This window comes from Passer domesticus, chromosome 4 (genome assembly GCF_036417665.1).
Source record: "Passer domesticus isolate bPasDom1 chromosome 4, bPasDom1.hap1, whole genome shotgun sequence".
Lineage (NCBI taxonomy): Eukaryota > Metazoa > Chordata > Aves > Passeriformes > Passeridae > Passer > Passer domesticus.
In genome coordinates this window covers 718,265-734,930 of record NC_087477.1, presented here as the reverse complement: position 1 = coordinate 734,930, position 16,666 = coordinate 718,265, and the positions used below count along the sequence as shown (strand labels likewise).

The 16,666-nt window shown below is 49.7% G+C and overlaps 1 protein-coding gene across 1 annotated transcript; it reads left to right on the top strand.

The window, feature by feature from the left end:
* Positions 1-315: 315 nt before the first annotated feature.
* Positions 316-12,177, top strand: LOC135298331 (RNA polymerase II elongation factor ELL2-like). Its single transcript, XM_064415897.1, has 11 exons — positions 316-381; positions 1,754-1,820; positions 3,386-3,490; positions 4,228-4,481; positions 6,326-6,450; positions 6,583-6,673; positions 7,968-8,235; positions 8,977-9,230; positions 9,786-9,910; positions 10,322-10,412; positions 11,713-12,177. Exons 4-11 carry the CDS (start codon positions 4,296-4,298, stop codon positions 11,776-11,778), a joined length of 1,206 nt encoding a protein of 401 aa, XP_064271967.1. The 5' UTR covers positions 316-381; positions 1,754-1,820; positions 3,386-3,490; positions 4,228-4,295; the 3' UTR covers positions 11,779-12,177.
* Positions 12,178-16,666: the final 4,489 nt, after the last annotated feature.

The following is a 16,666-nucleotide window of genomic DNA, read 5'->3' as shown; positions in this document are numbered from 1 at the left end:
GCTGTCAAGCCCTGCACCTCACCAAGGCAATTGAGCCAACAAGTAACCTGCCTTTCAAAGGCCGGGCCATCCCTTTGAGCTTGGTGGCTGCTTCTTGTTTCATGGGGGTGATCTCCCTTCTTCTTGATGAGCCTTGAAAGCCACCAAGGCCAAACATCCAGGAACACATTTTGCTAAGAAGGATTTTGCATTTTGCAGCCTTTGCAGCAGGATCAGTGTCTGTGGCAGCGGGAGCAGCCGAGGCAGAGCGGGATGGCGGAGCTGCGGGCCTGGGCAGGATCCAGTGTGTTCCGCAGGGCCCCAGCGCGCGCTGCGTCCCGCAGGGCCCCCAGCAGCACTGCCGTGCCCGTCAGGGTGACCCAGAGGCCCCAGGACCAAGAGGTGAGGGGCAGCTGTGGGGCTCTGCGGGCTGGCAGCGGGTGGGGGCTTGGCCATGGTGTTGGTGTCAGGTGCTGCTGAGCCCGCGGGACCTGTTGGGCAGGGCTGGGGCCCCACGGCTGCTCCAGGGCCCCTTGGAGGCAGCTGCCCGGGTGGGAACCACTCACAGGGATGACACACAGGAGGTGCCAGTGGATGTGGGAGGTTCTCTGGTGGATGTGGCACTCAGTGATGACACTGAGGAGGTGCCAGTGAAAGTCACATGTTCTCCATGCTGGGACACTTGGGAAATTCATGCCTGGGCATGGCTCTTGGCCAAAATGCATGGATTTCTCATTGTTCCACGTTGTACTGCACTCACCGAACATGTCAGGGTAAAGGAAACTCTCTGACAGTATTTTCTAGTATTAGGAGGATGTATTAGTATATTCCCAGCTGTGATGCCTAGTGGAGAACTCCAGCCACATGCACATCATTTTCAAAGCTTTTCCACTCTTTGATACAGTTTTAGCAAACATAGAAATTAACCTTAATTGGTTCTAAAGTACAATTCCACTAAGTAATATGCTATCCTCTATTTGGGATTGATGTCTCCTTTCTCATGCTAATTAGTCCACATTTTCCAGTCCATTTATCATACCTTTTTAGATTTTATCTCAGCCAATTGTGCCTTCAGAATGAAGCAGTTGGATGGCAGTAGTTGTTTTTGTTAAAAAATGTACTTAGGCTGAAAAACATTTTAGAGATTTTTAAGTTCTACTGGAATGTGACACTTTCTGTACTAAATTATGAGATCAGCCAAGTAACCCAAATTTGGTATATCTGACTTACCGAGGAGAAACTCTTTCCTCTTCACATCTATGAAGAATTGCATCTAGAGCTGAGGAAAAGAGAAAGGGTTTTCATGCCTCTTGAGAGTCGAAATTCACCTCATGCAGATGAAATTCTTCTTGGAGCTGACTCTACGATGTACTTCCATAGTGCCAGATAAATCCCAGTGTTGGGTCCTGCTCTGAATTCTTAATCTTTTTGTGAACCACTCTCACCTGGATTGTTAGCTGAGCACTGACCAGTTCAACTGTACTCAGGCACTTGATTTCAGGGGAAGCCTGTGCCTATAAATTCCAGCAATTGGGAAAGGATGACCTGCTACTTGAAGGCTTGGCTGCATTAGAGGCTAAGTGAGGGTCGCTCTCTCAGGGCACTTTTGTAGCTGGTTGCTTTCAGAGGGAGAACTGTGTCAAAGCAGCCCTTTTGAGTGATGGAACAGCAAACCTTTGCAAGTGCAGCTCTTGTTTAAAATGAAGGGCTTAGTTAATCAGCAGTGATGGAGAGTAGGCTGAAGATTTTACAGAAAATTTCTTCTTCCTTTTAGCCAAATGCCAGCGAGGTGTCGCACAATGGAAGTGTGCAGGATGTCAAATTGTATAACCCACTTGGAGGTATGGTTGCCTTTCATATTTTGCTCAATGTCTGTAAGATTTTCACCTTGGCAATTCATTTTTGCAGCATATTTTTGGGAGAGGGAATCTCTTGTGTTCAGAGCTCTCAGCTGGAGGTGGTTTGGCCTCAGGTCAGCCTTGCAGTCTCTTGTCAGTTCATTCAGGCACTGGTTTGTTTTCCCCTGAGAAAGCCTGCCAGTCCTTCCTTGTTCCCATACTCCTTGATGGGCTGGAATTTGGAGCATGGAGGTCAAGATTTGGACCACCTTATGCACTTAAATTCACAGTTTTGGTAGCTAATGTTTTTGATTTACAATTAGATTTTGGAGTACCTAGGCATTGTGCCTATCCATAAGAATTAATTGCAAATTGAAAGAAAAAATGACTGAGAGGAAGTCGCATGGAGAATTTCCATAAAGTCATTGTGGAGAACCATGCTTTATTTAATTTTTTTGGTCTTGGTCATTAATAAGTCACTGTTATCATATTACTGTGTTGGGTTCTTTTCAAGGAAATTGGAAGGAAGGCATTGGTGTCATCTTCCCAGTGGATTCCATCACTTCCCACAAAGCACAATGTGCTTAGGGGCTGCCATTTGTTGTTAACCTGTTCTGAGTGCTGTTTCCCCAAGGAGCCTGGCTCCAGGCAGACACCAGGTGCACATTCCCCTTGCAGGCACTCCGTGGTGCTGCCTGCAGCAGTGAGCTGAGCCAGGTACAGCCAGCTGCCCTGAGAAAAACAGGCTCTCACCTGGCTGTGGCTGTGGTCACCTGCCTGCAGGGACATCTCTGCCCCTGCACATGCAGCTCTTGCTCTGCCTTAGCCTAGTGCAGAGCATTTTAAGGCAGCACCCTTGGTGGCTTTTTGGAGAGACAACGCTAAACTTCTGAATTCCTCATTCAGGACATTCTGTTTCACATGTGAATGAAGATTTGTGTGATTCTTGGTGGTGGTCTACATAAATCCTAAGGGAATATTTAACATTCAGTAACTGGGGTCTGAGGACTGGCAGTAGTGAGACGATTGTGGAACTTGGGGCCACTTCTACTTTGGGCTGGCACAGAGAATCTCAGGTGAGACAGCTCTGGTTGCTGATAGGGTAGAGCGTGCCTTTGCAACGTGCTCCATGCAGTATCAGTTTGGGACTGGTGTTTGTCACAGAATCAGAGAATATGTGATTTGGAAGGGATCCACAAGGACATGCAAGTGCAGCTCTGTCCCCAAGAATCCCACCAGGTACCTGTGGACCTTGTCCAAATGCTTCATGAGCTCTGCTGGACTTGGTGCCCTGAGCCCACTAAGGGAGCCTGTCCCAATGCCTGACTACCCTGTGGTGAAGAACTCTTACCTACTTTTCATCCTGATGCTTGGTTATGGTTTCAGGTAATTTTCATTAGAAGTCATTCAGGGGTATCATTTTGGGAGGTCTTTTGCTTGAATGCTGTGGGAAGTCTCTGTACCTACATCGGATTGAGCTTCTCAAAACACCAGCAGTGCCCCCACTCAATAACTGGCATGTTTACCTTGTTCTAAGTAATTGAAGTGTGTGATGTTTGTGTCATTAGGTTTGCAGGCACATATCAGAGAGGCATGGTCCAAAGAACAGGAAGTGGAGAAAGGCATTAAAAGTTTGACCTACATTGAAAGATTGAAGGAGCGTGTAAAGAAAGGTCAGTCTGTGTGTGTGTGATGGGAGAGACAAAGCTCCCGGATGTCTCACCAGGACTCAGAGAGTCTCCATCAGACACCAAGCACGAGTTCCTGGTTTCAAAGCAGTGCCTGGTGTGTCATATCCCCTCCCTCGACCTGCTGGCCACGCTTCCCCTGGTGCAGCCCAGCACACGGTTGCCTTTCTGGGCTGCCGGCACACGGTGCCAGCTCATGCCTGGCCTCTCATCCACCAGCACCTGCAAGTCCTCCCCACCTTCATCCCCAAGCGTGTCTCAGTGCCAGGGCATGTCCCAACCCCAAAGATGCAGCACTTTGCACTTGGCTTTGTTGAATCGCAGGAGGTTCCCAGGGCCCCACTTCCCAAGCTTGTCCTGGTCCTTCTGGATGGCATCCCATGCCTCTGGTGTTGGCAAACTTGCCAAGCTTGCATTTAATCCAACTGTCCATGCCATTCCTGACATAGCTCACTGCTTGAGCTTACAAACTGGGAAAATCATACAAAAGCACCATGCATAAAAGTAATTTTTCATTAATACCATCCCTCCAATATCATTCGTTTACCAGGTATTTTTAAGGATTGTTTCTTCCCAATGCTTTACTGTTTGGATTCTTACTGATCTATCAATGCTGAACAAACAGAATTTCAGCAGTCTCGGTACATCCTTTTGAATCAACTTCCTTGCCTTCTCCCAACCCCCCATTTGACAACTCTTTTTCTGTTTTTCCTTTACTGAAGTGAAAATACCAGAGCTCAGGAGAGCCCCATGCAGCTCTCCAGATCTTGTGCCTGAGAGGAAGAGAACGATGCCCACGAACCCTGCCAAATTCTTCCAGAGACTTTCCAGGACTGTTTCCCAACGACCCATCAGAGACAGGGTGATTCATTTACTGGCTCTCAAGAATTACAAGAAGCCAGAGCTACTTTCCCACTTAGAAAGAGAGGGAGTTGTGCAAAAGGACAAGGAATCTCTTGGAAAGATCCTTCAGGAGGTGAGATCCTGGAGTCGCTGCCAGCAATGCTAACTCTCAGCTGTCTTACTTCAGGGTTTCAATTAGAAACTAATGAGAGGCTTGGGAAATGCTCCTGGTTTAGATTTTTCCATCAGCTTTACCCAGTTCCCCCCAATGGCAAGCCCATGTGAGGAAAGAAAGAAACCTTCCAAACTTGGGAGGCATTGTTGTTTTTCTAGAATGGCTGGCAATGATAAATTCTTTGTAACATGCTTGCTTCTCGTGCCTTTTTGTAATCCTCTCTCTTTTCCTTGGACTCTTTAACTGCTTCATGGAGGAACTTCAGAGGGTGAAAGTCTCAACTGGATGAAACACTTAGTTGAGGTCCTTAAAATCCTGGGACAAGTTTCAGAGGAGAGAATTTTGGTAGCTGCCTAGGGCAGTATTTCACTTGAAGGGATTTGGTGGCCACTCGATGGTACTTGACTGCTGCTGGGATCTGTGGGGATTGCTTTCCAGGGGAGGGTGTTCCAGGAAAATCCTCCATGATAGAGATGGTTCCCAACTTTGAGCACAGGGGTTCTTTGTTGTCCTGTGTATCAAGTCTTCAAATTCCTTGGCACCTATTATTATTCAGTAACTTTTCCAGGTGTTTGTTTAGTTCCACTGGTATTTCTTTATCATTCCTACAATTCACATTTATGGAAGGATTCAGTGGCTGTTTCCTTCCTTTTCCATATTCCCCGTCCATGTAGGCTGTTACTGAATTATGCTATCATTAAATAGCATATCATGCAGCAATATTTCCTTTTTAGCTATGAAAGAAGGGATTATAGGATTTCAAAGCTCAGCTCCTTAGAAGGTAAGAGGTGGAAAAATCTCCTTTCCCTTTTCTTCTTGTCAATGTTTAAGGAGATTTTGAAGGAGTAGTTTCATGTTTGCAGTGTGAACTGCCTCAAGGTACTGGTTTGCATTCTGAAAGGGCTGTGTGAACAGCACTTCATCCTGAAAACTATTATTCACATTTTTCTTAACTTCGCAGCAGGTGGCATTGTTTTTGGGTATAGATGAAAAACCAGTAGGGTGAATTTGCTGAGCTCTTACACTCACAGCCTTCCTTCTCTTCCAACACAGACTTAGTTGTGCTTTTAAGAAGTAAATTCCTGATTCTGGGTATCTTGGTTACTTTTTAGCTGTTGAAGTGTAGCTCTAGGTAGGTTATCTCCCACAAGTGTTCCATAGGAACCTGTAGTTTCCTCTGAGCAAGCACTTGAGAAAGAAAAGCAGTTCTGTTTGCAGAGACAAATGCCAGCATCCTGTGGAGCTTCATGGGATGGTGAAAGCATGCCCCGTTAGAGGCCCAGGCTGTGCTCTGCCATGGCAATGCAGCTGGGTGAAACAAGAGGGTAGCCAATGTGTTCCTGAGGGTGGAAAAATATGGATTTGCCCATGGAGATGATGTTCTTCAGGTCTTACTCAAAAGATAAGGAAACAGAAAGGAAAAGCCTGGCCTCTCCTTGTATTTCAAATGGTGAAGATTGAGAGCTGTGGCATAGGGGACTTTGACTCTCAAAGCTGTGTTAAAGACCAAAAAACCTGGATCCCTGCTGCAGGGAGAGGTTTTCATAGCATCCATTTCCTCCATGCTTGCAGCACTTTGGCATTTATTTACCTCCCAATTTCTAGAGCCCAAATGGACCACACCTCTTTAATATTGTTACCTCTTACATGTCAGCTGCATTGTTCTTCACATTGAACAAAAGTCCAGGAAAACTGGTGCATGATTTCTTTTCACCTTTGCTTTAGCTTTGCAGTATCAGTTTGACATCTATAGTCTGCCTTTAGGTGAAATGAACATTTATGTTTTAAATGTCTGTCCTTAGGTAGCCAACCTGGATGCAAATGAGAATTCTTTCAGCCTGAAGGAACATTTCTTTAAAGACATCCAGGAAGATTGGCCTGGCTACACTGAAAGAGATAGACAGACATTGGAGGTGACCCTTTCTCAGTAAGTTCAGTCAGGACAACAACCATTTCAAAAAACCCTCTGGGAAATGAAGGTCTGTTTTCCCTGTGAGAAAAGAACGATAACTGTTGATAGTTTTGCTTTGTAACCTGAAATGTTGGACCATCCTTACAGAAAACCAACTCCATCTCAGAATTCCACCAGCACCAGCCAGTCACCATCTCTGGGACCTTCTGAAGGAGATACTCCACCCAGAACTGCTCAGGTATTTTGTGAATTTTTTAAACATTCTCTACTATGAATGATGTTTTATCCCACTTGCTCCTGGTGTCCAAGCTGTGATATGAAGCAGTAGTGCTCTCTTTATATTGTATGAACCTGAGGCGTGTACTTCCAATGGGATTCCTGTATAGTTTTCCAGATGGTTGCAATGTCAAAGCCTGCAACAAGCTTGCACACATGACTTGTTTCTCATGGTGCGTAGGAAACTCTGCTAAGGACAAGATGTGGACATGTTTCTGGTACCTGGCTGTGTCTGTGCAGGGTTCTTGATGATATGGCAGCTCTAGTACTTAAAACATGCACGGTCATGCCAGTGCTACTGTTTGAAGAGAAATCTAAGGGAAGTCTAGAATAAGGACAAATTCCAGTAGTAAGGCATTTGTAGGAAACTTGTTTTTCTGTCCTAAGCAACATTTAGGCTCCCATTTTGATTCAGACTATCCCATGTGAGAGGAGGGAACTCTGAATCATCATGGAATAGCTCGGACTTGTTAGGCTTAAAATCAGAGCGTGGTCTTTTTGAAAGAATCTTGGAAAACATTGCATGAAAAGGTTAGTTTCCTAAAGATTAAAAATACTCTTTAAATAGAGGAGGGAGGACACAGCTCTGTTTTTCCCTACTCTTTTCCCAGCCACAGTAGGAAATGTTGCAGGGCCCAGCATCCTCTTAAGTCCTGCCTCCTTGCCCACAGGATTTCTGTCAGCAGGCAGGCACAGAGCTGTGTCTGGCACTCCTGTTCTGAGCTGCTGATGTGCACGGATAGGAGCAGTGTTTGCTCGGTAGTGAAGAGGCTGTGATCCAGGGTTTCCTCTGGAGAACAGCAGGAATGAGACCTGCAGCCAGACTGGGCCTTCCCTCTGTTGTTATCATGTCTGCTTTGGACACGCTGTGATCGGCACCACACCGGTGGCTCCTTGGGGCTGCTTTAGGGAATCATGTGGGTGTGTGACAGCAAGAGCTGAGTGTTTTCCTGGTGTGTCTAAGGAGAAACAGGGAGCAAGATAAAACCAACTTGAGCTCCCCATTTTGGGGAAGCCTTTGATAGAGGTGCTGAAGGGAGTGTCTTTGTCCCAAAGCCTTTGAGCTACAGACTAGGAGAAAGACTTGCTGAATACTGGGGTGAGAAAGTAGGGATGAAATAGAGAACATATTTAGCTGCAGCACTCCTTGTTTGAAAGGCTGTTTTAGGTAAGAAAGGTGTGTTTTCAACCATCGCCAGTTCAGAAATGCTGTTTGTTCAGAATGGGAGGAAAACTAATCGGGATCATCTTTGCAGAAACGGCCTCTGGATTCTGACTTTCTCAGTCCTGTGATGGGCAAGAAGCAGAGGATTGACCAAGAGCCCAGTGATGTCCAGCCAGCAGCTGGTGGCCACTCTCCTTCTTTCTTGGACCTGCCTTCCACATCCTGTTCAATTTTGAACATGTCTCCAAGTGTCAGATCCATTTCCGCTTCCACCGAAGTACAACTGAAAAATAAGGTTCTGACACATTCTGGATTCCCAGTGTCTGCCAGGGTGCAGGGGAAGACTCCCAAGTCCAAAGGTGAGTAAACAGAATGAGAGAGGGTAAAAAAATCCCATCCTTTGGATTTTTATGAAATGCTTGCCATGCTCAAAGCCAAAGAGAAGAGCAGAGAGCTCAGGACCCAGGCAGAAAAGGAGTCACACAATCCAAGTGCAAAGGGTATTAAACTGATGGACTCCTTTCAGATATGCTTCCATTTCATTTTTTTACTGGATATCTATATGTTTTTATGCCCATATCCAGCCTCTCATCCACCAGCACCTCCAAGTCCTCCCCACCTTCATCCCCAGGCGTGCCTCGGTGCCAGGGCATGTCCCAACCCCAGAGATGCAGCACTTTGCACTTGGCCTAGTTGAAACCAATGAGGTTCCCAGGGCCCCAATTCCCAAGCTTGTCCTGGTCCCTGTGGATGGCATCCCATGCCTCTGGTGCTGGCAAACTTGCTGAGAGTGCACATATTCCCACTGTCCATGCCATTCTTGACATAGCCAACGCTTGAGCTTACAAACTGGGGAAATCATATAAAAGCACCATGCATAAAAAGAAGTTTTCATTAAAACCTCCCATCCAGTATCACTCCTTTACCAGGCATTTTACTAACTGTTTCTTTTTAATGCTTTACTATTTGGATTCTTTTATATTTGTAAATGCCCAGCCAATGGAGGTTCAACATTCTTGGTGCATCCTTTGGAATCAACTACCTTGCCTTCTGCAAACCTGCAATTTGAACTCTCTGTTTCTGGTTTTCCCTCACTTTAGGAGAAGAAGCAGAGGTCAGAGGAGCCCAACAAAACAATCCAGGTCCTGTGCCTGAGAAGAAGAGGATGGTGCCTATGAGACTTGCAGACATCGACTGGAGCGGCTGCGCTGCTGTTTACGGCCGACCCTACAGGGACAGGGTGATTCATCTGCTTGCTCTGAGGGATTACAAGGAGCCAGAGTTACTTGCTCGGCTGCAGAGAGATGGAGTCAGGCCAAAGGACAAGGATTCCCTTGGAAAGATCCTTCAGCAGGTGAGATCATGGAGCTTGTACCACCAATTCTTCCATCATGCTGTTCTGCTGTTCATAATTTTACTACTTCCTCACCTGTTCAAATTAGAGACTTTCCCAATACTCCTTCAAGGTAAGTTCCACTGGTATTTCTTTCTGATAGGCTTTCATCAGAGGCACACCCATGGAAAGATGCAGTAGCTCCTTCTTTCCTTTTTAAATATTCCCCATGCACCTGAATGGTGCTGTTGCTGAATTATGCAAGCATTATTATATTAAATTGGATTATTTCCTCTTTAGCTAAGAAAATAGTTTTGGAGCCTAGGCAAAGGACTCAAATTCAACGTCGATACAGTTTTAGTTGATCCCACAGTGACTTTTAAGAACTCATTCCCTGAACCTGCAAAGTTTGTTGCTGTGTTTGCCCAGGGTAGTGGCAGGGCTTTTTCACGCTGCAGACATTCACAACATAATGAGAGCCATGTTCTGCCATCCCAGCTGAAGTAGCTCCTTTAGATTTCTATAGTTTGCATATAGGTATAATGAAGATTTGTTTTCCTAAACGTCTGCCTGTAGGTAGCCAACGTGAATGCAAAGGAGAATTCCTTTAGTCTGAAGGAACATCTGTTTCAAACCCTTCAGAGTGATTGGCCTGGCTACAGTAAAATCGAAAGAAAGAGTTTGAAGTCAATACTTTCTAGGTAAGTTCAGTCTCTTGGGGAAGGAAAAGAGCCTTTTTAGAAAAAAAGCCCTGGGAAATGAAGCCTAGATTCTTAGAATATGCTGCACCAGCAGAGGCCCATCAGGGTCATGGAATCCAACTCCTGGCCCTGCACAGACACCACGAGAATCACACCCTGTGCCCAAGAGAGTTGTCCAAACTGTTCTTGAGCCCTTGCTGCAGTGACCACTGGCCTGGGGAGCCTGTTGCAGTGCTCAAGCACCCTCTGGGCCATGAATGTTTTCCTGATGTCCTGCCTAAAGTTCCCTCAACTCTGCTTCATGTTTTTTCCTTGAGTCCTGACACTGAAGGTCTGTTTTCCCTGCAAGGAAAGAACTATGACAGTTGATATTTAGGCTTTGTAACATGAACTCTTGGACCATCCATACAGAAAATCAGCTCCATCTCAGAACCCCACCAGCAGCAGCCAAGCAACGTCTCCAAGGCCTTCTGAGACAGATGCTCCAGCAAGACCTGCTCAGGTATTTTGTGCATTTTTAATATTCTGCATTGTATAGTAAATTTTAGCAGACTTGCTGGTGATGTAGAAGCTGTGATGGGAATGTGCAGGATCAGGCCTAGGCATGTTTTGCCACACACTGCTGTGACCTCAAGGTTATGATAAGAAGAGAGGATCCAGCAGGGGTGGAGCAGCATTGTCCTGATCCAACTTTCTGCTCTGCCTGGAGACTTGAGCTCAGTCCCCACCCTCAACTCATTCCCTGGAGAAGGGCTCAAATGGCTGGCTCTGCTTGTGTGACAGAACTGCATGAGAAATCTCCTGTGCATAAGAGGCTGCACCAGGCTGGGGCAGATGGAACCCTCTTGCTATCTTCTCCCTCTGTCTCTCTGTCACTCTCATTGTTGACCCCAGCTCTGCACTATCCACATGGCTGGACAAAACACAGCACCTACAGAATGGTGCTATTCCCTCACTCCCTCCTCTGCCTTAATTTCTCTCCTCCCTCCCTCTGCCTGGGCACAGCACGGCTGTCCTGTTCTACTCCATCCCCGGCCCTGAGGTTTGCTGTGCCTGTGGGGAGCTTGTGGCCGTGTGTTGTGGCTCGTGAGGCAGCACCTTTGAGGAGCTCCTTGGGAGGAGCTGAGAGATGACTGAAGGGCCCTGAGCAACAGCAAGGGCTCCTTGGTAACCACTTGTGAAACTCTCTTGTACAAGTTTAAAGGCTTGTTAGCCAACAGCTTTTGAGTCTGCGGAGTGGGTGAGCCTGCTGGATTTAAGACAGCTGTACCTAAATGCACAAGAGTTTCTGGACATGTGACTGGTGTCTGTGTTCATCCTGATGAGAATTCACAACCAACCACAACATCCTGTACTCATGGGTTGTAATAGTGAAGCATTAATCTTGTTTTTAATGCATAAAACTCCAAAACAGCCAGGTTCCTCTGTAATAAATTATGTGGGTGTTTGATAGCAAAAGCTGAGTCTTTTCCTGGTGTGTGCAAGCAGTAATTGGGACCTAGACAAAAGTTACCTGGCATCCCCATTTTGGGGAAGCTTTGCTGGAGCTGCTGAAGGGAGCGTCTACTTCCCAAAGCCTTTTAGCAGTAGACTTGGAGAAGGTCTTGCTAAGTGCTAAGATGAGAAAGTAGGAATGCAGAAGAGCAGATATTTACCTGCAGGTCTTCCAGGTTTGACAGTTATTTTTAATTAAAAATAGTGCATTTTAAAACTTTGCCAATTCACAGATGCTGCTTTTTTAGAATGGAGAGCAAAACCTGATTGTGATCATAGAAGAATGAATTATTTTGTTGTTGTTGCAGATACGGCCTTGGGCTTCTGGCTTTATCAGTCCTGTCAGGAGCAAGAAGCAGAGAACTGAGCAGTAGCCCAGTTACATCCAGGCAGCAGCTGGTGGCCACTCTTCTTCCTGGGTGCTGGCTTTAACATTCCATTCTATGGGGATGTCAAAGCCATCCCTGTAGAATGGGATGTCAAAGCCAGCACCCTGTCTCCAAGTCTGGGCTCCATTTCCCCTGTGTCGCCCTGATTTTTTAAGACTTTCTAAAGCCTTCTGATGTTTGCATTCTTGTATGAAACTTTCTCACACACTTTTCTGTAAACAACTTATTGTTTGCATTCTTTTATGGAGGAGGAGAAATTTGATGGACTGTTGGTTTGTCCAGTGTCCCTGGAGAGGTGGCACTTTCACCTTCCAATCCTCTGTCACCTTTGGAAATCTATAAATGTAGGAGTCAGAAAATAAACTCTCTCTTTTTCCTGTCTGAGAGCAGCAGCGTGTCTGCGTCGTGTTGTCTTGTGTCCTGTAGCGACATCTGGTGACCGCCGAAGTGTACTGCAGCCTAGGCTGGAGGCAGAGAGTTCGGGCTGTCGGGTGAGATTGTGCCGTTTGCCCCTTCCCTGCTGGGAGCTTGGCTTGCTGTCCTGTGATAGCGGCACTCCTGTGGGTATCATGAGTGCGTTTGGTATGTTGGGTTCGTGGAGACGGGTCCTGGAGAACAGTAAGATCTCCGTGCCCTGGAGTGATTTCGAAACACTCCTTTGCTGGGCTACACAGCGGGGATTCTTTTCCGACGCTACGGAGACGTTCTCTGAGGCGGCGTGGTCTTGCGTGAATGACCACCTCGTGCAGGAGATGATTGCTGGTGGTCCTGCCAGCGTGAAATTGATGTGGCACACATTGCAGGATGTTGCTCGGGCTGTATGGGGGTCTGAATCCTGCAGCTCTGCAGGTTCCCGGAAGGACCTGTCCGTCTCGGATGGGGATGAAAGGGAATCTGAGCTTTTGAGCGACGCAGAGGCTTCCTCCGCTTCCCGGTGGGGGGAGCTGGAGCATGATTCCGCCTCCGAGGGTGGTGGTTGGTCCTCGGAGGAGGATCGGTCTCTCACCCCTCGGTTCCAGAGTGATCAGCCGGGGGGCGGAATCCCGCGGGTTTCTGGGGGTCCCGGGGAGGCAGCTCGGCTGACTCGCCCTGCCCCGAACCGCGGTGTGGAGGGGCAGCCGTCGTCCCCCTGTGCCTTCCCGGCGCTCGGGGGCGATGAGGGGCCCCTGGATCAGTGCCCGGTTTTGTTCGGGTCTGATTTGGTGACAACGCTTTGTTCGCATTGTGGTAAGTCCACAACATATTCCCTGCGGCCGGCGGAAGCGGGTTCACCCGCTTCAGATTCGGGCCCGTCTCGCGGGGGGACACTTTCTCCTGTTTCTGAGCCTGAGCAGCCCGCCGGGCATGCGCAGGCGGTGGAGGCTGCCGGAGGCGGGGCGTTGGTCGGTGCTCGATCTCGTCCCATCATGGTGGGCGGCATGCCTGCCTCGCTGTGTACAGCGGAGGCGGAGTCGGCTGCGGCCTCCCGTGAGATGGGGCGGGTGCTGCTAGGGGCTGTGCCAACCTCCCTTGTGCCGCCCCGCGCTGACGTGGCTCCGCGAGCCGCATCTCTCCCTGTGTCCCGCCCCTCCCCTGCGCGGGAGACGGGTGGCTCCGCGTCGGGTTTGCGGTCTGTGCCGGCGCCTGCGTCCACTGCGGCGCCCTCTGCCGGTGCCGAGGCGGACGGCGCTGCCGGGGGAGCAGCTGGTTCGGCCCCGCAGTCCCCGCCCTCCGCGGGGGCTGCGGCGCGCCAGGGCGCTGGGGTGTTCACCTTTAGCGCGACTGCTGACGCGGCCAGCGGGAAACCGGTGTTCTCCCGGGGTCGCAGGTCCTCCCTGCCGGGTGTGTGGACTCTTCCCCCGTGCCAGGTGACCGTGCGTCCGAAGGATCCCAGACGATTCTGGGGGGAAGTCGGAGCTACGGCTGATGAGATGCGTGAGCCTGTCTCCTCGCAGCGTCTGCAGGATCACGGAGGGGGCTCCTCTGGCTCTGCTGGTGCTGCGGGGGATGCGGGGTCGAGTGCTGTCGCAGTGCCTCGCAGTCAGGCAGCTGCTCTTGTTCCCGTGGGGCCCACGGGACGGGACATGGCAGGTATTGCGGCCTTGCCAGAAGGCCCCCAGGCTTTTCCTGTGATCAGGGGTCTTGCTCATAACACTTATGAGCCTCTGCCCTTCAAGACAAAGACAAAACTCCGTGAGACGGTTGCTCGACATGGTCTGGGCTCTTCTGAAGTCATGCACATGCTTCGCATGATTTCTCCTGAGGTGCGCACGCCTGCCGATGTCCGTGATGTTGCGCGTGCTCTTTTTGATCCCGTGCAATTTGGTGTCTTTGAGACCAAGTGGGCTCGCTTGGCAGCCACTACAGCGCAGCATAATGCTACACTGGGGCCGCAGGATCCCAGGAGAGTGGCTGACGTTGACATGCTGATGGGTACAGGCAATTACACTGAGCCTCAGGGACAGGCTGGTTTCTCTCCCTCCGTGCTTGAGCAGTGTCAAGCACTAGGCATGTCGGCAGTGATTCAGACCGTAGAAATGGCTGCTCCACGGCAACCATTTTCAACCATTGTCCAGAAGGCTGATGAGCCTTTCATGACATTCGTGGGGAGGCTGACTGCCTCGGTGGAGAGGCAGCTGACAAATCCGCTGACAAGAGAGGCTGTGATTGCGGACCTAGCGAGGAGCAACTGTACAGCAGACTGTAAGAGAGTCATAGACGCTCTTCCTGGTGGGGCTACTGTCTCACAAATGACGGAGGCCTGTTCGGTCATAGGCCCCCCTGTTCAGAAGATGGCTGCCTGGGCTACTGCTGCGCAGCCAGCCTGGGCAGCGCCACAGGGCTGGCAGAAGCAGCAGGGGAATGCTCAGGGCAGCAAGAAACGGGGGAAGAAAGAACAGAAGGAAAAGATTCCTATGTTTCTGTGTGGTCGGTGTGGAAGACCGAACCATATGACTAATGTCTGCAAGGCAACGGTTCATGCTAATGGCCAGGCACTGCCGGGCTCGGGAAACGGGAAGCAAAGCGCGAAGGGGAGACGCGCTCAGACACAAGCTTCTCTCCAGACCCCGGAGCCGATGGAGGTTTGCTCAGCCAGCTTGCAGCCAGCACCCGTGGCTCAGTGGGTGTAGACATCTGCACAGCAGCAACAGCTGTGTTAGAATCTTGTGAAGTACACAAGGTTCCCCTAGATGCCTTTGGTCCCTTGGGTGGGGGCATGAGTGCTCTCCTGATGGGGAGGTCTAGTGCCACCCTTCAGGGCATCGTTGTGCATCTGGGGCTCATTGATGCAGACTTTACAGGGCAGATTTGTGCCATGGTTTCCACACCCACCCCCCCGGTCACGATCCCGAAAGGGACACGACTTGCTCAACTTGTGCCCTTTAAGTCCTCTGTTTGCAGGGCAGCGGACCGGTCGCGTGGAGCTGGCGGTTTCGGATCCACTGGGCCGCCTCAAGTGCACTGGACTGCTGTTCTGACCAAGGAACGTCCTGAGATGATGTGTGCCCTGTCCATTCCTGGTGTGACGCCGTCGGAGACTCGCCTTCGTGGGCTTCTTGACAGCGGCGCCGACATCACGATTCTCTCTCTTGCTGCCTGGCCTCCGGACTGGCCCCTGGATCCGGTGGAGACGTTTGTCAGGGGGCTGGGGGGAACGGCGCAGTGTTACGTGAGCCAGCAGTCCGTGCTGGTCACGAACCCAGAGGGACAGACGACCTGGATCAGGCCGCATGTTACTTCTACTCCTGTTAACCTCTGGGGGAGGGATGTTCTGTCAGCGTGGGGGGTGCGCATCGGGACGGGTTTTTGATGGGGGCCACTGCGATGAAGGGCGCGGACTGTCCTACGCCTCCTATACGGTGGTTGGTGGACAAACCTGTTTGGGAGAACCAGTGGCCCCTCCCTCGAGATAAATTGGTCGCCCTTCGGAATCTGGTGCAGGAGCAGTTGGACCAGGGTCATTTGGAGCCTTCTACCAGTCCCTGGAACACTCCTGTCTTTTGCATCAAGAAGAAATCTGGGAAATGGAGCTTGTTGCAAGACCTCCGAAAGGTCAATGCCGTGATGGAAGGCATGGGAACATTGCAGGCGGGCATGCCATCGCCTGCCATGCTGCCTGCCGATTGGCCGGTCCTCATTGTGGATCTGAAGGATTGTTTCTTCACGATTCCTTTGCATCCCAATGACAGGCCGAAATTTGCCTTCTCAGTGCCAGCAATTAACAACGCTGAGCCCGCACAGAGGTATCAATGGAGGACCCTTCCTCAGGGCATGCGCAATTCTCCGGCCATATGCCAGTGGTATGTGGCCCGTGCCTTGTCTGGAGTTCGTGAGCAGTTTCCTGGTGCACGTCTGTATCATTATATGGACGACATTTTGGTGGCTGCGCCCACCCAGGATGAGCTGCTGAGAATTCAGCCTCAGTTGCTCGATGCTTTAAATGCACATGGACTGCAGGTGGCTCCAGAAAAGGTCCAGCAACAACCGCCTTGGAAGTATTTGGGGGTCAAAATTCTGGAACAGACAATCTGTCACCAGGAGGTGCAATTCGTGCATCCTGTGAAGACACTGAATGATGCCCAAAAATTGGTAGGTGTCATCACTTGGTTACGTCCATACCTGGGGCTAACCGATGCACAACTGTCTCCATTGTATGATCTACTAAAAGGAGACTCTGATCTAAAGTCACCTCGTTCATTGACCCCTGAGGCACGTCAGGTGCTGGAGGTGGTTCAGCAGGCCGTTTCGGCTTGCCAAGTTTACCGCATTGATCCCTCCATTGATGTCACTGTGTTCATCACCGCTCCAGATTCGCATCCCACAGGTATCATTGGCCAATGGAGTGACAAATGGTCCGATTCCTTGCACGTTTTGGAATGGGTTTTCCTGCCCC

What these genes read in the sequence shown, in the direction of transcription:
- LOC135298331 (XM_064415897.1), top strand. Translation starts at nt 4,296, where the DNA reads ATGCCCACGAACCCTGCCAAATTCTTCCAGAGACTTTCCAGGACTGTT. An exon ending in TTGGAAAGATCCTTCAGGAG is followed by an intron (nt 4,482 to 6,325) that starts GTGAGATCCTGG and finishes GTCTGTCCTTAG; the next exon opens with GTAGCCAACCTGGATGCAAA. An exon ending in TTGGAGGTGACCCTTTCTCA is followed by an intron (nt 6,451 to 6,582) that starts GTAAGTTCAGTC and finishes CCATCCTTACAG; the next exon opens with AAAACCAACTCCATCTCAGA.